Raw genomic sequence first — 22,560 nt, forward strand, 5'->3', positions numbered from 1 at the left:
AGATATTTGCGGATATACTTCTACGTTTGAAAAACGTGTCCAAAATGGTGACCAACGAATACTAGCAATGCATTGTGGTATATAACCGGAAAATATGCTGGGTTCAATATTTTCTCAACGTATGCGTTTATTAATGTTGTCGATATTATGGTTGAAATTTAACATTGATAATACATCGCGGCTATGTGCCCCCTGCTATGAGCTGATGTGCAATTTTAACGCATGCAGTTAGTAAGGATCGGTCACTGTTGTATGGTATTATATATAATGACATTATGGAATAGGATGGGGACAGGCCTGGCAACACGGGGGGAGGGGGGAATGTCGCCCGTTCAGTTTTGGGCAAAAAGATTTACCTAACTTAATTTGCGCCCTAAAAAAATAGTTGTACTTTGTCAATGGTCAGACAACACTAAATGACACGAACAGTCACTCAGTCTGTTTGATGGACAGGAGGGCTATCCGTCCAGGAACTGCACATATCAGTGTCGTTATTGAGTGTCAACATTACGATCCTGTTTGCTCAGGTGGACCGATTCCTTGCAGTAGTTTATCATTATACTTAAAATCGTTATATAACTAGGACTAGTTATAGCAGTCTGTGCTTTCTGTTGGTTTTACAACATTTTTTTCTTAACGATTCAGAACGTCCATGTAGCTGCAAAAATGAACGCTGGTACTTTTCGCTCCAGGCAATACAAACCGTGAGAGTGACGAAAAATGTGAAACTGAACTTCATCGCAAATACCAGATTGCTAGTCGTTATCTTCTATCATGAAGCACTAATCAATGGCATAGCTGTGAGATTTCATTTGGGTTGCTGCACCGTACAGCTCAGTTTCAACCGAAATATCACTCCCCCCTCAGAATTTCAGACGCCCCCCTACAGATTTTTCCCCCACTGATGGGGGACGGGGTGTCCAGGAAATGGTGTATACGGCACTCTGCACAGTGCACGAAGTAAATTATTTTGGCAGTAATTAATTTATTATATTTACTATATTTATTATACACGTGTAAATTAATTACTGCCAAAATAATTTACTTCGTGCACTGTGCAGAGTGCCGTATACTCCTAGTTGCGGCACACACGATACATACAGTAAAAAGCCTCAGGCACTGTGTTAGATGTGTATTCGACGTTATATATGCGTTTATTCATGTCGTCGATTTTACGGTTGCAATTCGACGTTGATTATACGTCGAGGCGACGTATATATACGTATAGACGTAATTTCGCCGTAAATATACGTATATTCGACGAATCAATGCCCACTGGGAATGTATCTTTGGTTGTTCTGAGATCCTTGATAGTTTCCTCAAATCCTTCAAATGAACATCCATATCAAAGCAATTATGTTTATATTTATTACAATTAAGGTACATATACAAAATATCAACGCACATTTGTATAATGCTCATTTAATGATTGTCAAGGATTGTCAAGTTCTCCAACAAATCTGTGTTCTAATTTTAAAATATTTTTGCTAAGGATACAACGGGTGTATAAATGAATTCTCCTGACAGCCAGTTGAAGATAAAATTCCACGCGTGAAAATGGTTCTCTTGAACATTGACTTAGGTACTTAATTGTTTACATGTAGTTCCACACGAGTAAAATGCACATTTCCTGCAAAGATCAAGAGGGTTTACAAAGAAATCCCATCAAGTTTAAGAAGAGATTATGGTTATAGCAGAACAATCTGAAGCACATCCCTGAGTGGGTTTGAACCACCAGCCCTTTGTTTAACAACTGCACAGAAACACACTCACGTTGCTTTTTGCCATTCGCACGTTTGTAGTTAAAATAAAATACTGACATTTTCCTGCCAGCCAGCAGTATTTCTCCTGCACTGACCATGAATAACCAATAACTTTATTTCATCTTTTGCAGGCTGTAATCTACAGAAAAGGAAGTGAATACTTGTATTAAGTTAAATCAAGCCGACGGAAATGTACTGCCGTTGTTTTTCTCCACTTTTCGTTTAAAGGAGAAAAATCACTGTCATTTTCCTGCGGTATTTCTTCTGTCCTGATAAGCAAGACTTGTATTTTATCTTTCATAAGTTGTTTGAATTTCTTGAAGTTCAGAAACAACTTGTTCCAGAAGGGAAATGAACACTTGCTTCAAAGTAAATCAAGACATATGTCTCTCTCGCTGCGTGTGCTCTTATCTGTCCATCTCTCTCTCCTCTTCTCTCTGGCAGTCTGTGCAGAGTTTCTGAAGGGGATGTAAGACCACTTGGCAAAGAAGAAAAATTCTGAGGCAGAATAAAAAAAAAACATTATTCTCTTCTCAGTCAGATTCACAGCTTAGACACACTCAGACAGAAGCTCAACTCCGTTCTGCTCCCTATCCTCACAATCCAGAACCAGAAGATATTCAGACAATCAGTGCTGCTACATGAACAATATCAGACAGAACAGCCTGGACTCAAGTCACATCTCCCCCTTTTCTCCTTTCTCCCAGCCCTCTTAGAGACATAAAAGAGCTCGTGGTTCTCCTCTCTGTGAACTGGGCTCAGGGGTCACTGATCTGGCAGCTGTGGGCTCTGTTCCAGGGCAGAAGCAAGAGGCTTCTATTAACCCTTTCCAGGACTTCCAGCCCTTCAGTATTACTTTCTTTACTGTACTGTAAATGATATCTCCCGCCAGCCCTTCAAAGATACGTTTCCATGGGTGAATATGGTTGTCTGGGGAGTTGCGGTGTTGATCACTATTGGACTTCCCCGAGTGTTCAAGTGTTGTTCTTGGACACGGGCAAAAGACTCGCATTTTCGGTAAATATAAAGAGGGTTAAGGTTTCGGCTTTAGCGGAGGCAGTGTTTACATTGACAATAATAAGAAGAACGTCCCTGGGTGGGCTTGAACCACCAACCTTTCAGTTAACAGCTGAACGCGCTCACCTATTGCGCCACAGAGACTGACAGGAAGGTTCTACTCCATTCGCACCTTTCCGGTCAAAAAATAAACATAGCTTGCATTTTCTTGCCAGTCTGCAATATTCCTTCTGCTCTGATAGCCAAGAATTAAATTTCATTTTTCACAAGCTGCATTAATTTCTTGAAAAACAAGTTGTTGCAGAAAGGAAATGCATTCATGCATTAAACTAAATCAAGCCCTGTGCGGTTGTCCAAGATGGTAGTTTCTGCACAAAAAGACAGGAAGAAATTCACAGCTGGGATGTGGAGCCAGGATCTCCAGTTAACGAGACAGGTACTTAAACCGACTCAGCCACGGTGCCGGCAGAATTCTCCTCTTTTACAGCAGCTTGGACACACCGCTCTGAGCCATTTGCGTTCAGTAAGCCCTGAGTCTGCCGGCTGAGCAAGCTGCCTCCTTTACATGGAACAGGAGCCCTGACCGTAAGAGAAATGGCTTTTATTGGGCACTTTTCATGTCCAATGCGCTTGACATCTCCCAAGGGCGACAGAGTTCATTTATGACACTTTTCCTTTCTTTCTTCTTTCTGTACTCTTTGAAGAAACTAAATGAGAAATCATCTAAGGGAAAATGTATTTTTTCATGGAGAAAACATGCACCAGGAAATGTTGTTTAGAAGAAGTGAGTTAACATGAAAAGTTACCTAATTTACCGGAGCAAATGCTCACCTAGCAAGATAAGCTTTACTACTAGAGAGAAGTAGAGTGAAAGACATGATCATTTCACGCCGTTGTGGAACAAAACACTTTTTTTTGGGAATTCTAAATCAATTAGAAATTCAGAGCGACACATAAAGGCTTTGTCTGCTTAAAAGTACTGATTTTTTAAAACTGATAAAAATGTAGAAAACACGGTTCTCACTTAGAAATTTAAGATGGGGGTGGGGTATTACTAGTAGCGGCGCTGAACTCACCATGGTACAATTCATTTACGTGACGGGCTAGTGGTTTAATGGATAACGCGGCTGATTTCGGTTTATAAGATTGTCGATTCGACTTCTACAGGGGTTGTGTGATTTAAATCAGGCTCCTCAGAAATAGATGTCCGTTATGTAAATGAACCGCACCTGAAAGCAAACGTTGGGTCTGGGTTCCTTTCTTTCCTGCATGAAATAGCAAATCGTTACAAAAAAAAACACCAACTAATGTCCAATAGTCCAATAGTTAGTAATTTAAGTAAACATGAATATACTGTAAGGTCTTGGTACATGGGAGTGGATTTCAACCACAATTAAAAAAGGGCAAATTATAATTACAGGCTTCAGACACTTTTTCATACAAAAGTGACCAAACACTCCCTAACTTTCAAAAGCAACCACATCAGCTGACCTCGACATGATTTGAACACGCAACCTTTTGATCAGGAGTCAGATACGCTACCATTGCACCACGAGGTCACTCATGGTGAGTGTTTTTAATTCACCCAAAGAGAAAAATCAGCGTCCCTGAAAAAGATTGTTTTCATTCTCTCCTGTGAGGAGCGCCGCTCTTCCAACGAGGGTCTCTTCTTCCCAGACCACAGATTATTCTTCCAGCCCGGCTCTCTCACGGAGAGCAGACACACCATCTCCACTAATGTGTTTACTACATCTATAGATCTGACCCCCTACAGGCTCGATATTCCTGGACAGGATATTTACCACCAGCCCCGTGAACGTCTCATCTTGACCTCTCCCAGGAGGAGCACAATTAACACAGAATCCTCTCTCCATTTAGCAAATAACACAAAACACTGTTTACCTGCAAGACAGAAAACCAGGCTGCTCCAGGTGAGGCTTAAACTCACAACTTTGGCATTACTCCACTGAATATGTCATTTTACATGGCCTGAACCAAGAAAGAGATTGGAAGTCAAGAAGTTATGGTGTTGTTTTAATACTTGCCTACTCTTTTAATTTTTCGGTCAAATCTTTTATTTGGGAGTACTTTCAATGGATGTTAATCCTTGTCCCGATGCACGATTCTGGGCCATGGTGTGTCTTGAATAATGTTCTTATAGGCTTCAGTTTGGAAAAGTGCGCTCTTCAGAAGCTACCGAAACCGCTAATGGTTACATAACACTTAATGCAAAAGCAACGTTCGGGTTTGAAAAAGAATATTACTTGCTATAAATACAAACACTGTTACAGGAAGCGTGTTAGGGCTATTTTAGCTTAGATCATCAATTCATCTTAAATTCTTGTCCATCTATAGCAACAGCGTCATTGCTACTAAGCGCTAAAGGCAGGTCCTGGCAATACAATCTTCTTTAGAAAACATTTTTAAAACTATTTCCACTACCATACGTGAAGTAAAAGATTCCGATTGCATGCAACTAATAAATTATCTTTGCCAGGGACGTTGTAGCTAGATACAAATTACAATCAAACATTTGTCAGCTTTAACATTTTCTTTTGGATCCACAGGACGATCAGCATGAGCCATCAAAGAGCCTGTAGCAGCAAGAAGTTTAAAAGCACACAAGTGATCTGTCTTTGGTCAAAGGAATTGCTGGAGCAGTAGGACGCAGAGCAATATCTAGCAGCTGTAGACGATGTTCGGGGAAGAGAGATTCTGTTTTCAGCACAGGGAGTGAGAATGAGCTCAGTCCGGCTCCCAGCAGAATCCATTCTGGTTTGGTTACTGTCAGACTGTGCGTCTGAGGCTCTTTGGATCACAATGTGAAAAAAAAAGAACAAAAAACATTTGCTCACATCTTGTGATTTCCATGAGAGGAAGAGAAGATATCACTTTAAAAAAAATCAGAACTGAAGATTTGGATCCGGGACCTCATACTTGTCAAATGATTAAAATAATAATTATGAAAATATCAGGTTGTGTTTCTGCAACATATCGTGCACAGTATGCCATTTTTTTCTAAAAATACAGTAGATTGTACTTAATAAAAATGTACAATTCACCGCTGGTATAAACAGATGTGTGCTGTGTTTGCCTTTGTTTAAAAAAGTAGTTCACAATACGATGGAAAACACAGAAAGCACAAACTTAATAATATAACGATACAAAATCAATACCAAATCATAAAGCCAATTAAGTACCTATCCTTTGAAAACAGTGACATTTGTATCTACTTTTGAATTACAAATCAGACAGAGTAGTCCCTTAATTCAAAGATCAGATCTTGGCCAAAACAAGACAATCAGATTTTGGCTGAAATCGTAACAAGAGCCTCTGCTTCATCGTTTATTGAGCTTTTGATCAACGTCTGAGTGAAAAAGATTCGCTATTTTAACTCTTTGATTAAAGTTCACAAAAAGCACCTTCCTTCCAGCCGGAGTCAAAACAGCGACTTAAGGATTCCCTACTGTTCCCACTACAGTTTTCCGCTCTACCAACTGAGCTGTCAAACGGATCTAAAGAACTCCACTCTGGCACATACTACCCAAAGTAGTGAAATATTCCGGGTGATTAAATTCCAGTTCGACATCAAGTTTCCAACTTGTTTCCTTAGTCTTGGTTACCTTGAATTTAAGCCACAAACCAGGATTCTACTTTATAAACTTCCGGGGATGTTACAAAATGTTTGATAGGGCATCAATCATTAGAGGCGGAAATTCACTCCTTTTTTTTTCTTGAGGCATCATATTAAACATTTCATTTGGATCGAGAAGAGGATCACCATGAGAAACAGAACAAACTGTTTGATTCTGGCTTTACTGGGAGCTGTATCACAGCTAATGCATGTAAAGCCTTCAGTATGCGATAGTGAGAGTTCAGTTATGCCAGGGAGTGGGAGTGAAGAGAACTGAACTGAAATTTAGTAAATTCATATTTAAATAGAGTGTTCTGTCACTTAAAACTTACTGCAACACTACCAGGAGTGGGGATTGAACCCACATGGACATTTGTCCATTGGATCTTAAGTCCAACGCCTTAACCACTCGGCCATCCTGATCTACAGCTAGATGCTGATCAGTTGTTTAACATTTAAATATGATTCAACAATTAAAAAAAATTAAACCGGCGCCCTGTCACAGAAACGTACCCCGGTCACCCGCGCAACAAGCAGGGGTACTCAGCACTATACTAACGAGGAGCACTTGTCCGTGAGCTGAGCGTGAGCTCTGTTTACGGTCAGCAGTCATTTCCTCTTTTCCAAAGACATTTTCGCCTGCTCTCAGTAATTAATGTCGGTTTGAAGTCTGTTCCTGTTGTCTCCACTCTTGACAAAGAGCAGCCTTACGTAGGAGACTCCCTCTCTCAAGAAGTTTGCCATCACCCAGCAAGAAAGAAGAGCCAACCGGGGTAAACAGCTTGAAGTTCGAAAAAGATGTTGGCACGCCTGTAGCGTTTACACGAAACCTCTTAAAGTTGCGAGAATACTTCCTTTGTGTATAAAATACATTGTGAATGCTTTCTCAGCCTTTACTTTTTCGTTTTTATGACATTTTTTTACCAAGCATGTATATTCTTTTGTCCATATCTCCGCAATGGAAGCACAGAACGCCTTCAAACCAAATGCATTTTAAAGACCACGCCTTGTGGATATTTCCACAGCCTTTACATCAAACTATCAGTGAGCTAATTATCTTTTTTTAAACCTCCAGTTTTTCATCGATGCGTAATTACGCACGAACTGGAACCTGGGGGACCGCTGTGTGCACACGTTCACAACGCGAGAAATACTGTTCAATATGGCTTCGTGTGAAAAACCCATATATGACCATAGGAAGCAGAACAGTGCAGTCTCCAATTACCCAGACTGTAAGCATGGGAATAAAGCTTTGTTTGATTTCTAAAACCCTTCCTTTATGTCCTGTTTTCATTCAGTTAAGGGTCAACTATATTCACAATACTACTGACAGCAGCAAGATTAAAATATTCTTTACTCAGCGGCTAATTAAAAACAGCTCCCATGATGTTCATACCGACTTTTTACACAGAACACTAACACAGCTTTGTGTTCAGAATCTCTTTTTCTCATGCTTTTATTTAATGTGGCACAATGCACTGGGATAGGGGTATTCTGTTCACAAACCAATAGCATTTAAACCAAAGCACCCACAATGCTGAAAGTAAGTGTTTTGCACACTAAGGAGGTCCTCTGACTTTTCCCAGCTTTGTTTTGGGTTGTGGAACCTTTATTTTTTTATGATTTTCTGAAGATAACACTACAGGTAATACACTGGGGTAGGTGGGTTGACTTCATGGCTCAATAGCAATTCAAATACAACAGCCACACTGCTGAAACTAAGTGTTTTCCACACCAGACAGGCCCCCGAACCTCATACAACCTTGCTGTGGCTGAGGCCGCTTTCTTTATTTTGTAATGATTTTTTGAAGATAACACTACAGGTAATACACTGGGACAGGTGGGTCGACTTCATGGCTCAATAGCATTTCAAATACAATAGCCACACTGCTGAAATCAAGTGTTTTACACACCAGACAGGCCCCCTTACCTTATACAACCTTGCTGTGGCTGTGGCCCCTTTATTTATTTTTTTATTTCCATATGGCACCATTAGACAGGCGGTACATGGTGATAGGAGGGTGCTATTCACGAGTCAATAGCTCTTCAAGCACAACAGCCACAGTGCTGCAACCAGGTGTTTTAAACACCAGACAGCTCCCCTAACCTTATACAACCTCGCTTTGAGTTGTGGAACATTTCTTTCAAATCACTTGGGTTCATCAATCATTTGATCATTTTTCAGCATGGAATAAACCTATTACTTGTGAACTTGAACTTGAACTTGAACTTTATTGCCATATGTAACCGGTACTGGTACAATGGAATTCTTACTTACAGAAAGTCTCTCGATTGTAAAACAAGTGTAAAAAACAAAACAAAGTGCAAACAGTGCATCAAGACAATGTACAAACAAACAATAGACAATGTGCAAGTAAACATGTAGACAGTTTGAATGTAAACAACACAGACGTGTAAACAATGACTGGAGATGTGCAATAGATAAGAAATCATAAAGAGGTAGATGGTCATGGTGTAGGTGTGGTCCGAGGGGGATGGCTAAATGTGTTCGCCAGTCTCACTGCTTGTGGATAGAAGCTATTGAAGAATCTTGTGGTAAGTGTCCGTATGCTCTTATATCTCTTGCCTGAGGGCAGTGGGGTGAAGAGCCGAGGCAACTTCTACGCCTTCCCGGACTCCGACCCCTGCCAGTCCCTTGACTACGCCTTCGCCTGTCGATTCTGTGCCTACGCCTGTACTACGCCTTCCCGGACTCGGACCCCTGCCTGTTTACTCCGACTACGCCTGCGTCTCGCGCCAACCCTACCAAGGGCACCGCATTGGATCCCTATCCTCAGCAGTCTGCCCCTGCGTGACAGGTTCTGAGTGTCTTGGTCACATCCGTTTGTGTGTATAGATGAAAAAGCTATTGAAGAGCACCCCTATACCCTCCCCATCTCGGTGGAAGTTGCCATGTTAAAAAAATCCTAAAAAGATAATTAAAGTTGCACACAACAAAGCATGACTGTGAAAGGTCAGGAGGCCTGCCTAGTGAGCACAAAAGAGAAGAAAGGAAACACAGTGTTTCAGTTGTGGCACCTTCTTTGGGTTAACTTTAACTAACCATTTACTTTTAATTAACCCAAAGAAAGCTCCTTAGCCGAAACGCTGTGTTTATTTTCTCTCTTTCCTCCCCCCAGATATGCAGCCCACCACCAGCTGTTGAATCTCTCTCTCAATCCTCTCGGGAAGAGGCATCCAGATAGAGGGTACCACAGGGTGGACAGGCACAGCATTTTGACCAACAGGACCCTTCCCTTCGAGATCAGGGACCTGCGTCTCCACCTGCCAAGTCTGACTCTTATCTTAACGAGCTTCTCCTTCCACAGCAGAAGCCCAGTGGCCTACTCATCAGTAGTAATATAGACTCCGAGGACCTTCAGGTGACCCGTCTCCACCTTGAAGGGTAGCCAAGAAGCAGGGCAGTGTCTGCCTTCCCTACCAGCAAGACCTCGGGCTTCTCCAGGTTAACCCTGGTGCCAGAGGCAGCACAGTAGGCCTGAACCACCTCCAAGGTGGAATGGATCTCCGCCACCTCTGTCAACATTATTGTGGTGTCATTGGCATACTAATAGATCAGTGAGGTGGCAGCGCCCCAAGGCAAGGTGACCCCGCGCACCCCCTCCTTCCTGCGGATCACCAGGCCCAAGGGCTCAGTCACCAAGGAGAAGAGCAGGGCAGACAGAGGGCAACCCTGCCACACTCACCTGGTCACGGGAAAGAAGATCATGAGGGAACTGTTCACCCTGACACACCTCAGTATCCCCCTGTACATGAGCTTCATGTCCTCTCCCTTTCCCGTCATGTCCTCCACAGGAAGACAGATGAAGGGAAATCCATGTGCTGATTGACAACAAAAAAGTCGCTTGAAATTATTCACCAATCTGTTTTATGTCTGACCACATCTCCCCTTCCTCTTTTCCAGTGAGCACATTACTTTCAGTGTCTTCTCCTGTCTTTTCCTTGCTGTATTACTGTCCCCTTCCCTCATGTGGAGATGGATCCACAGCCAAAACCCTGCTTGTTTCACCCTGTTTGTGCAGCATCAGTCTGTGTGAGGAGAGGGACTCACGCTGCTCCGGTGGTGCAATAGGTCAGCATACTTATACAGCAGAGTCATGCTGAGAGTGTGAGTTCCAGCAGCTCCTGGAGCATCATTACTTCTAGTTTTAGCGACTGAAACTAATTGTTAAGTTTAGGTCTGTTCATGTTTCTCTGTCCATTTAGAAGAACTGTATTAACACAGGTAAATATGTTTCCACAAGCCAATACACTGCAGCTACATCTGATACTGTTGCTGTTTGTAGGCCAAGTGTTCCTGGTGTCAGCCTACTATACCATCTTCAATTGGCCCAAGTTTTTTTCTGCCACTTGACGATTCTGCTTCTGTATTTTTGCCAGTCTTTTTTGCATTTTATACAAACAGCTAACATGCATATTCTTTGTTGTATATATATGGTTCATTCACAGAAATAGGAGAGACTGCCTTCTTCTTATTATTATTATTGTTTTGTTTTTGTTTCTGAGAGATCTTGGTACAAAGTATATACAGTATAAAACAATTTTACGTTGTACTTCAAGGCTATGGATCATAAAAATTTCACTTTTCCTTGCTGAAAGTCTAACGCACAAGAGAGAATGGTGATAAACTTCCTGAATATTTGTCCCACAATAGACACTTTTTGGGGAAAAGTTTTTTTTAATTTGATGTGTTATCATGTGAACTCTTGCTCTTATGATGGAAAAATATTGTATTTGGTATTGCATGTAATTAGATGGTAATTCTTTTATTTGTCCTGTCCTCTTGTTAAGATGTGTTGTAACGTTGCCATAGCCAAAATGTAATGTAGTGGCTCTCTGAAGGCACCAGTTCTGTAGGGTTTGGGCATTTACTGGGACAATTATTAATTGTAGCAGTAAATCACAAAATTGATTCTTTTGATGGCTTTAGAATCCAACCATGCGACATAACTCAAACAACGCACACACACAGGTACTAATACACAAGGATACATTTATTAATACATAGAATATGCATATAAACCTAACAGATCTTATCGAGAGGGTTATCAGAAGACAAAAGGTATATATTCATTCAGTTACAAAGAGTTACATATATCAAGAGGACATACGTTCAGTATATCATTCATTTAGACCGTTTCGTAAATGAACCTGGTTATAACTTCTACATTAGATGCTCAAAACAAGTACATAACTCTTAGGAATTAAATTGATATCAACTGTAATGGAGTGAAGTTGAATACTCATCCAATCTCTGGGGATTCAGATCTCCTGCGGGCACAAAGAAACAGTTGCAGGCTGTTGCTGTCCAATCCGCGCTCTCTGGCTCGGTGCCAGGCTGTGCTGTGCGGCTTGCGACGGTGCGCTGCTGATGCTGCTGATGCTCACTGACCAGCTAGTTAGTGTTGGCTTTAACTAGCAAAGTTTGCGCACAGGAGAAAAGATGACTGTGGGTCCCAGCAAGTCAGGAAGAGGACCGGTTCGTTCCTGATGAAGAGCTAGTTCTGAATAGTGATTCAGCTGTCCACAGTTCCGACCTGTTCACGAGGCTTGCTGCTGGTGCTCACCTCGGGTGGATCCTCTGATTACTCCCTGGCAACCTCCGCTCTAGACTCTTAGAACAAAGGAAAGCTCTGGCACTCGGACACACTGGCCGTTCCGTGGTTGTCCGGGCTGAGTCTCAGGATGGTCAGGAGGCGCGCTGCGAGAATGTCCTGCCCTAGGGAGCCTTCTGCTCCTGGGCCGTCCTGCCCTGGAATTCTCCTTTGAATTCCCTTTAGAATAGTCTCAGAAGTCCACTGAATCTCTTGAATCTCACTGAATCTCTGTGTTACCTGTTTTAACCTGGAGGAACTTCAGCTCGTTGATTGGCTGAAAGTTCCATGGGCATCAGAGTCCCACGTGGGTTACTCGGCCCTACCAGTCCCTGATTGGTTGATCAAGGTGAGATATGAGTCACTTACTCCTGACACTTAGGAATGCAGTCCAGATGTCCATCTGGCACTCCCTAGACAGATAGGCGCCAATGGATGACCATTGATCATGATAGCCAGGCTTAGCTAAGTGCGTCCCCCTTTGGGAGCTGTCCTAGGAAACCTTATCACAGGTTCACAGGCTGCACCACAGAGATGAAAAGAGAAATGGGGCCTCATTTGGGAAGGCTCAGAACACTTAATTCTTTCTTATTAATAAGCCTCGCCGCTACAGTGTTATTTCAGGAAAATAAAGTATATGCTCAGTAGAGGGGGTATAATATTTTGTCTGTTAATCAAACATAATCAGCAATTATGGACAACCTTTTTTTTTGCCAAGGTTGTGAATATTGTAATGCCTCTGAAGTCACATTAAAACTTCCTGTAGAATTAAAAAAACACAGAAATACAAGTGGGCATGATTTGTGTCCTGGATATTTGAATGCAACAAATCCTGCCCCGGAAAGTGCCCCTTCTCTCCTTTTGAGCCACTGCCCACCAAAAGGTCTCTGCACGGCTCTGTTTGGGAGATGTCAAGATGCTGAGCGTGTGCTGTGTTTCAGTGGCGGATGTAGAGCACACGCTGTTGTACACGGAAAGCACATTGAGCTCCTTGGACATGAAAATTGCCAGATGGTTAAAACTTCTCTCAGTAAACAGGAGATCCTGTGTTCAAAATCCCGAGGTGCCTTTCTTCCTGTCTTGTCATACAGAATGTATTGTAACCAACGGGGTTCATGTGGGTTCCCTCGCCGCCACCACATTAGGTCGGCCCCCAACCGTTGGGGACTCGAACCTGGGCCTCTGGCGTCACTCAACAGGGACCCAGACTGTTGAGCTAAAGAGAAATCTCCCTTTAGCCCAGCGGCTGCAGCCCCTGGTATCACAGGGAAGGGCGGAGATGTCACCGCAGCGGTAAGCCGGCTCTTACACGCTTCTGGTGGCCGTAAACATTACACTCTCCCCCGCTTAACTCGCCGTCCTTGGCGAAGGGCTATCCCATCCTACTGCTGACACCAATGTAACACTACGGGGTTCACGTGGGTGCCCTTCCCGCTGCCACATCAGGTCGGCCCCCCACTGTTGGGGACTCGAACCTGGGACTCTGGCGTCACTCAACAGGGACCCAGCCAGTTGAGCTAAAGAGAGATCTCCCTTCAGCCCAGTGTCTGCAGCCCCTGCTATCCACAGGGGAGGGCGTAGTCATCACCACTCTGGTAAGCCGGCTTTCACACTCATTGGTGGCTGTTAGCGTTACAGTATCATTAAGGACAATCACATAGGGCTTGATTTAGTTTCATGCAAATATTTACTTCCTTCCTTGGAATAACTTGTTTTTCAACAACATTCATACAATTTGCGAAATATGAAATACAAATCTTGCTTATCAGTGCAGAAGAAATACTGCCAGATGGCAAGAAAATGACGGATTTTTTTTTCTTTAACCAAAAACCTGCACATAGAGATGTAGAACAAAAATCCGCTTGAGATGTTTTCGTTGGGGAGGAGGGTTGTGGAAGGGCAAAAAAATAAATCTGTTGCGTTTCATAAAATTCAGTTACGAACGGCGCAAGTTGCAGGTGATTGACTCCTCTTCACTAGGTGGCGATAGGAGGTGCAGTGAAGTTTCTATCCGGCTGCAGAGACTCCTCTTTCTCAGCTCCGCTTCTCGATTGTCTTGAAGTCGCCGCCACGTTAACGAATGACGTCATCATACTACGCAACACTGCATATATTTCACCCACGTGTAGGTGATTGAATCATTTTCTTTAGGTAAAGAAGGAAGTTGTTTTTTTAATAACTTCAGTTTCTTAAAACGTAGCGTCTTGTCGGTTGTGTTTATGCTTGAACAGAGCACAGACCTGACAACAGAATCTGTGAAGAATAAAAATAAAGAAGTTGTTCTGTTTAAATCGCAAGTCAGCCTTTGTTTCTGACCGACTCTGAGGAAGGATGGCGGAGTGCTTGTTAAATCTGCAAACCCAGCTTGACTCTTTCATGCAGGTTTTGCTCAAATCGATCGTGTATGAAGTGTCAGAAGTTTTCCGAAACAGGATGTCTGACTCTGAGGACGAGTTTCAAGACAAACTCCGCAGCGTCTCCCAGGTCCTGGTGAGACGTGCCGTGTTTAAAATCACACAGTGTGTGGAGGACAGTGTCGGGAGTGAAATGGCGCAGCTGAAGAAGGAGAACGAGAGCCTGAAGTGGAGATTACAGCTGTGGGAGAAGGAGTCGGGAGCAAGAGGAGATCAGGAACAGACAGATCGTGTTGGACACACGCTTCCCTGTGAAGTCACTGCAGAAATAAAAGAAGAAATGGACACGGAACTGCAGCTCTCAGGTCAGTGTGGTGACTTGTATGAAGTCAGTGTGTTTAAAACCAGTGTCTATAACTTTCTCACTGGTGAGTTTTTTTTAACTAAACTTTATTTTAAAGAAAACATCTCGCAAGAGTAAACATTCTCGTTATCTAACAAACTATCAAAGTGTCATAAAAAAAGCTTTCCTCAGTGGTGAGAATATAGTGGCGAGATGCAGAGTGACGTGGGAAAGACTTGTGTGATGTAGCAACGGGATTATTTACTGGAAACTGAATTGTTTTGTCCGGTTACGGCGCTGAAAATACCTCGTTCACATTCAACAATTGTTTCACTGAATCAATTTGTACTCTGACGTCATTAGGAAACAACATTTATAAATGAACAAGTAATAGGTTTATTCCATGCTGAAAAAAAGAAGAGAGAAAACACAACGTTTCGGCCGTGGAGCCGTGTTTTTCCTCTCCTTTTTTCAGCATGGAATGAACCTATTACTTGTTCCTTGGAAGCCTACGCATGCTGACGCAACTATCCACATGAACATTTATAAATATTGTATTTACGTTGTATTGGTCTAAATTTTTACTAAGTATACTAATGATTGTGTATATAAACATTATTTAATTGGTTTAAGTATTACTGTCGTCCAAGGTCTGTGTCTGTATTGAGTCCTTGAATATTAATCCTGTGTGTCTATATTAACCCTTCTCTTTCTCAATGCAGTGTTAGTGTACTGTAGTGTCCAGAAAGTGTCTGTATTAACCTCTCACTCAGTGCAGTGTTAATGACCTGTAGTGTGCAGTCAGTGTGTCTGTATTAACCCATTTCTTTGATTGCAGTGTTAATGTCCTATAGTGTCCAGTCAGTCTGTGTTAACCCCTCTCTCAGTGCAGTGTTAATGAACTGTAGTGTCCAGTCTGTATGTATCTATTAACCCCTCTCTCTCAGTGCAGTGTTAATGTACTGTTATGTTCAGTCATTGTGTCTGTATTAACCACTCTTTCAGTGCGATGTTCATGTACTGGAGTGTCCAGTCAGTGTGTCTGTATTAACCCCTCTCTCTGTGCAGTGTGTATGTGCTGTTATGTCCATTCAATGTGTCTGTATTAACCCCTCTCTCAGTGCAGTACTAATATCCTGCTGTGTGCAGACAGTGTGTCTGTATTAACCCCTCTCTCTCAGTACAGTGTTAATGCACTGTAGTGCCCAGTCAGTCACCGTGTCTGTATTAACCCCTTTCTCTGATTGCAGTGTTAATGTCCTGCAGTGTCCAGTCAGTGTCTGTATTAACCTGCCTCTCTCTGTGCAGTTTTAAAGTAATGTAATGTGCAGTCAGTGTGTCTATTAACCCATTTCTCTCAATGCAGTGTTAATGTACTGTGTTGTGCAGTCAATGTGTCTGTATTAACCCCTCTCTCAGTGCAGTGGTAATATGCTCTTAGTTCCAGTTTGTCCATGTCTGTATTAACCCCTCTCTCTTTCAGTGCAGTGTTAATGTACTGGAATGTCCAGTCAGTCAGTGTGTCTGCATTAACCCCTCTCTTTCTCAATGCAGTGTTAATCTACTGTAGTGTGCAGTCAGTGTGTCTGTATTAACCCCTCTCTCTCTGTGCAGTGTCAATGTAAATGTAATGTAATAGTGATATTATTACAGTAGTCTTACTTTTTACATGGTAGTTAGGTTTCTGACTAAGCTAAATCAGAACATGCCCTTATACCCACATATTCCGCTATGTTAAAACAACCCAAATTGATTGTGATTGTGAGTGTACTAGTATGCGTGTGTGTAGTTTAAAGCTTTTTAGATCACATGGCCTCAGCTATCACTACTATGCTGATGATACTCAAATATACATCCATACCAAACCTGACGCTGATGTGGCTGTCTCTGATGTGCAAATTCTATTTGCATCCCCGATATAAAAACTTGGGTGACTCAAAATTTCCTTCATTTAACTCTGACAAGACTGAAGTCATGCTTATTGGCACCACCCATCACCTTTGTACAACCAATGTGTAACCCCATCTGTAGATGGTCTTGTACTTGAGCTTCAGTCTAAATTGAATAACTTGGGGATGATATTTGACATTCGACCCACATGTGCAGCATGTTGTCAGAACATCTTTCATTCACCTCATAAATATTGCTCGACTACGCCCTATGTTATCACAAACTGTGGCTGAAAAGTGTTGTCTAATCTTGAATCGACTACTGTAACGCTCTACTCTCTGGGGTTTCTAAATCCACATTGAACAAACTTCAGTATGTCCAAAATTCAGCAGCCAGAACCCTGACCACGTCTAGTACAAATGATCACATTACTCCTATCCTGGAGTCCTAGCACTGGCTTCCTGTCAAGTTTCATATCGACTTAAAAATCCTCCTGCTCACCTATAAGACTCTCCATGTCTTGGCTTGGCACCTCCATACTGGTCTGATATTATCACCCTACTCCCTACCTTGCAATCTTCGCTCTTCTAATTGTGTTCAACTATTTGTCCCCCAGTCTGTCTACACTCTATGGGTGACATGGCCTTCTCCTGTTTTGCCCCAAGCTCTGGAACTCTCTCCCCAAGGATATCAGAGAGTCACCTTCTCTAAACTCTAAATCCAGACTTAAAAACTTTTTCTTCAGAAGAGCCTTTATTGAACTGTTCTGTACCCCTCTGCTCCTACTGTACTTAGTACCACTGTCTACTGTTTCCTCTAACTGCGTATTCTCATCGTGTTAATTTTGTGTATTTTTTGTTGTTGGCATTCTGTAAAATGCTTTGAGAAGCCACTTCTAAAGGTATAAAACTATAAAATAAAGTTTATTCTTATAAAGGTCGTGTCTTCTTGGCCTGTGTTTACAGGCTCAGAGGCCAGTGTTCTCTCCAACGCTGGGGAAAGGGCTCTTGAACAGCAGCACAGTGAGGAGGAGTGGGGCTCCAGTCTGATGCAAGAGACAGAGCTCACTTCCGCAGAAGGGAAAGAGGCACTTAGTGAGCAGCACACAGACAGCAGACAGAGTGTCAAGGATCTGGACTCTGTGGCCATGATGAAGACAGAGCCTGAGAGTGAGACACCTGGGCTCTTAGTATGTGATGATTTTACAGAGAAGATGAATAATCTGGACACAATCAATATTACACAAGGTTGTAATGAACTGGGCTGTGTCTCTGTACAAGAGCACAGTGAAGAACTGGATGTTTTAAATCTTACAGAGCAGGATATGGATCCCAAGTTGATTGACCCTGCAGAGCAGCAGGCTGATGTACCTGGTGAAGAGAACATTACTCATATACAGCACACAGAGGAGAGTCAGTACAGGGAGGAGCAACAGCAGCTCCTACAGGGCTTGATAATAATTAGGCCTTGTTCTGTTCAAGTGGAGAGACTGTCACTGCAGAGTCTCAAACAATCATACGATCCCTTAGTATCTGATGACTTTACACACAGGTTTAATAATCTGGTTACTGGGAAAATTGTTGAACTGGAGAGTATGACTGTTCTTGGCCAAAGAGAGGAACAGCTGAATGAACTGGATTGTTTAAGACTCAGAGAGCTGGAGAACGAGCCCCAGATGATTCACACTGCTGAGCACCACACTGAAGGACACGGTGGAGAAAACACAGCTCTGTTTCAGCACATGGAGCAAGACCATTCCATGGAGCATTTGCAGAATAAGAGACCCCAGCACGATCAGAGATTGTGGAAGAATAACTCAAGGCCTTGCTCAGATGGAGTGGACAAACTGCAATTATGGCACGGGGAGAAACCGCGTTTCTGTCAGTCTAGCATTTCACAACCCTACCAGCACCTTCACACAGGAGAGAGACCTTTCAGCTGTAGTCATTGTGGGAAGAGTTTTAGTCGGTCAGGTGACTTAAAAACCCACCAGCGCATTCACACAGGAGAGAGACCATTCATCTGCAGTCAGTGTGGGAAGAGTTTTAGTCAATCAAGTAACTTTAAAACCCACCAGCGCATTCACACAGGAGAGAGACCGTTCAGCTGCAGTCAGTGTGGGAAGAGTTTTAGTCGGTCAAGTATCTTAATAGCCCACCAACACATTCATACAGGAGAGAGACCATTCAGCTGCAGCCAGTGTGGCAAGAGTTTTAGTCAGTCAAGTGACTTAAAAACCCACCAGCGCATTCACACAGGAGAGAGACCTTTCAGCTGCAGTCAGTGTGGGAAGAGTTTTAATCAGTCAAGTGCCTTAAAAACCCACCAGCGCATTCACACAGGAGAGAGACCGTTCAGCTGCAGTCAGTGTGGCAAGAGTTTTAGTCAGTCAGGTGGCTTAAAAACCCACCGGCGCATTCACACAGGAGAGAGACCGTTCAGCTGCAGTCAGTGTGGGAAGAGTTTTAGTCGGTCAAGTGACTTAAAAACCCACCAGCGCATTCACACAGGAGAGAGACCATTGTAGCGGCAAGGTTTATTAAAATACAGGAATTAAGTTTACTGCTCCCTTGCCAGTCTCTCTCTCCCTCATCTCAAGTGGTGCTTGATAGAGAGAGGTCATTCCATTTGGTTCACATTTAAGGTGTTTTTCTAGCTGATAAGAGTGTTCTGATAAGGAACAACTCCCAAAGCTGAGACACGTGAATGGTCATCGCTGGTGCCTCACTGTCTGGGAGATTGCAAGGGAGAGTCTCATCCCAAGTGGTTTACAACCCCAAGGTCAGAGTGCATGGTTACTCATCCTCTCACGAGGCACCAATAAATGTAGGGGTTTGTGCATTTACTGGGACAATTGTTAATTGTTCCAGTTAGTCACAAAATGATTCTCGAATGCCCATGGATCTTCCAACCAATGAGCGACCGTAGTTCCTCCAGGCACAACTCCAGCTCCTCCTGGACATCCTCAGACTCAGCTCAGACAGTCGCGTAACGGCCAGTGCCAGGACTTTTCCTTGTTCTAAGAGTTGAGAACAGAGGTTACCAGCATGTAACCAAAGGATCCACCCAAGGTTAGCCCAGCAGCAAGCCTCGTGAACCCACCGCGAACGATCACCTGATCAACGAATAAACTACGGTTGGAACTGTGGACAGCTGAATATCAGTACTCAGGACTCGCGCTACATCGGGAACGAACCGGTCTTCTTCCTGTCTAAAGATTGTGACTTTTCTGTGTGCAAACTCTGCTAGTTTCAGCCAACACTAACTAGCCGGTCTTCAGAGAGCATCAGCAGCGCACCACAGCAGAAATCTCTTCTTCCTTCTCCTTCTCTCACGTCGAACCAACACTGCCTTGCACCGGGCCAGAGAGCGCCGATTGGACACGGCAACAGCCTGCCACTGCTTCTTTGCGTCCGCGGGAGATCTGAATCCCCACAGAGCGGATGAGTATTCCACATTCTGCATTAAAGCTCGAGAATTCAATTGTTACCTCAACCTGAGTTGATATCAATTTAATTCCTATGAGTCATGTACTTGCTTTTGAGTATCTAATGTACAAGTTGTGACAAAGTTCATTTACAAAACGGTCTAAATGAATGATATACGGAATGTATGTCCCTCTTGGTTTGTAACTCTTCGTGATGGAATGTATACCTTTTGTATTCTGCTAACCCTCACAATAAGATCTGTTATGTTTAAATGCACATTTTATGCATTAATAAATGTATTAGTATCCGAGTGTGTGTGTTGCTGAGTTATCCCGCAAAGTTGGTTTTCTAATAGCCATCAAAGCCATTTTCTGACTTAATGCTACAATTAATAATTGTCCCTGTAAATGCACAAACCCCTACATTTACTGGAGCCTCGTGAGAGGATGCCTATAAGCTCCTCCAGTCAGAACAGGAGGTTCTACTGTACACAGAGGGGTGGGACGGGGGAACAAGCTGATACCCTGGCTTCTCTCCAGACACAGCTGGATGAATTCCTCCAGTTTGGACAGGAGGATCTACTGTACACAGAGAGGGGTGGGGGTGTGGAACAAGCTGATAACCTGGCTCTCTCTCCAGGCACAGCTGGATCAGCTCCTCAAGTCAGGACGGGAGGCTCTACTGTACACAGTGAGGTGTGGGGGTGTGAAACAAGCCGATACCCTGGTTTCTCTCCAGACACAGCTGGGTGAGCTCCTCCACTCAGGACAGGTGGCTCTACTGTACACAGAGAGGGGTGGGAGAGGGTAACAAGCCGATACCCTGGCTTCCCAGTGGGCAGTGATTCGTCAAATATACGAATATATCACAGCAATAATATAGCTATACGTGTATATATACGTTGCCGCGATGTATAATCAATGTTGAATTGCAACCGTAAAATTGACGACATTAATAAATGCATATATAATGTCAAAAACACATCTAACACAGTGCCAAAGGCTTTTTATACATTGTTTGTGCCGCATCTAGGAGTATACGGTAATCTGCATAGTGTACGAAGTAAATTATTTTCGCAGTAATTAATTTATTTACACAGCTTTGCCTGCCTGAAAAAAAAGTAAAATGTTTGAGTGCCTATAGATTTTCTATTTTTATTTTCTCAAGAAAAGTTGATACCATATCCTGGACACCCCGTCCCCCATCAGAGCCGGTGCCCAGGGAAAAATCTGTAGGGGGGCGTCTGAAATTCTGAGGGGGGGTGATATTTCAGTTGAAATGGAGCTGTACGGTGCAGCTACCCAAATGAAATCTTGCAGCTATGCCATTGATTAGTGCTTCATGATAGAAGATAACGACTAGCGATCTGGTATTTGCGATGAAGTTCAGTTTCACATTTTTCGTCACTCTCGCGGTTTGGATTGCCTGGACCGAAAAGTACCACAAGCGTTCATTTTTGCAGCTACATCAACGGAGGTTCTGAATCGTTAAGAAAAAATAGTTGTAAAAACCAACAGAAAGCACAGACTGCTAGAACTAGTCCTAGTTATATAACGATTTTAAGTATAATGATAAACTACTGCAAGGAATCGGTCCACCTGAGCAAACAGGATCGTAATGTTGACACTAACGACACTGATACAGTACTTGCCCTTCCTGGACGGAGAGTCCTCCTGCACATCAAACAGTCCGAGTGACTGTTAGTGTCAATTAGTGTTGTCTGACCATTGACAAAGTACAACTATTTTATTAGGGCGCAAGTTAAGTAAATCCTTTTGCCCAAAACTGAAGGGGCGACACTCCTCCCTCCCCCCGTGATGCCAGGCCTGTCCCCATCCTATTCCATAATGTCATTATATATAATACCTTACAACAGTGACCGATCCTTACTAACTGCATGCGTTAAAATTGCACATCAGGGGGGCACATAACCGCAATGTATTATCAATGTTAAATTTCAACCATAATATCGACAACATTAATAAATACATACGTTGAGAAAATATCTAACCCAGCATATTTTCCGGTTATATACCACAATGCATTGCTAGTATTCGTTGGTCACCATTTTGGACACGTTTTTCAAACGTAGAAGATTGAAGTATTCGCAAATATCTCAGCAGTCCTCTTTTGACGAGTAAGTATGAATAATAATAATACTATCTGAATACATACAGATCTTTCTTAATATTATTTTGATTAAAATAGTACGTGAATAAGCAAAAAATGGCACATAAAAATAGTGTGAATGGGGAAGATGACACAAAATCTTTTTGCTCTAATTATTCTTATTCTATGTTGTACTTTCAAACTTTGGGTACTCTTTAATTAGGACAGACTTTATTGCTCAACTGCTATGATGCAAGCCAAATTTTATACATTTATTTCAGCTTTGAGCTTAGTAAACCATTCATTTTTTAGATTATACTAAAGAAGATATTAATCATCATTTATTTGGGAAGTAATATTTTATAAGTTTCTCCTAGCTGCGGTGCTGAAGTCCCACCCTACATCAA

The 22,560-nt window shown here is 42.7% G+C and overlaps 1 protein-coding gene and 3 non-coding genes across 4 annotated transcripts; 1 reads left to right on the forward strand and 3 right to left on the reverse strand.

Moving 5' to 3' along the window:
• Positions 1–2,850: 2,850 nt before the first annotated feature.
• trnan-guu (transfer RNA asparagine (anticodon GUU)) lies at positions 2,851–2,924 on the reverse strand. The gene has a single exon. It is a non-coding gene; the product is annotated as a tRNA-Asn (tRNA).
• A 1,343-nt stretch (positions 2,925–4,267) lies between these two features.
• trnar-ccu (transfer RNA arginine (anticodon CCU)) lies at positions 4,268–4,339 on the reverse strand. The gene has a single exon. It is a non-coding gene; the product is annotated as a tRNA-Arg (tRNA).
• Positions 4,340–6,754: 2,415 nt separating this feature from the next.
• trnal-uaa (transfer RNA leucine (anticodon UAA)) lies at positions 6,755–6,837 on the reverse strand. The gene has a single exon. It is a non-coding gene; the product is annotated as a tRNA-Leu (tRNA).
• Positions 6,838–18,210: 11,373 nt separating this feature from the next.
• LOC138242531 (zinc finger protein 211-like) lies at positions 18,211–19,573 on the forward strand. The gene has a single exon (XM_069198064.1). It carries the CDS (start codon positions 18,211–18,213, stop codon positions 19,141–19,143), a length of 933 nt encoding a protein of 310 aa, XP_069054165.1. The 3' UTR covers positions 19,144–19,573.
• Positions 19,574–22,560: the final 2,987 nt, after the last annotated feature.

Source organism: Lepisosteus oculatus, chromosome 14, assembly GCF_040954835.1.
Source record: "Lepisosteus oculatus isolate fLepOcu1 chromosome 14, fLepOcu1.hap2, whole genome shotgun sequence".
NCBI lineage: Eukaryota > Metazoa > Chordata > Actinopteri > Semionotiformes > Lepisosteidae > Lepisosteus > Lepisosteus oculatus.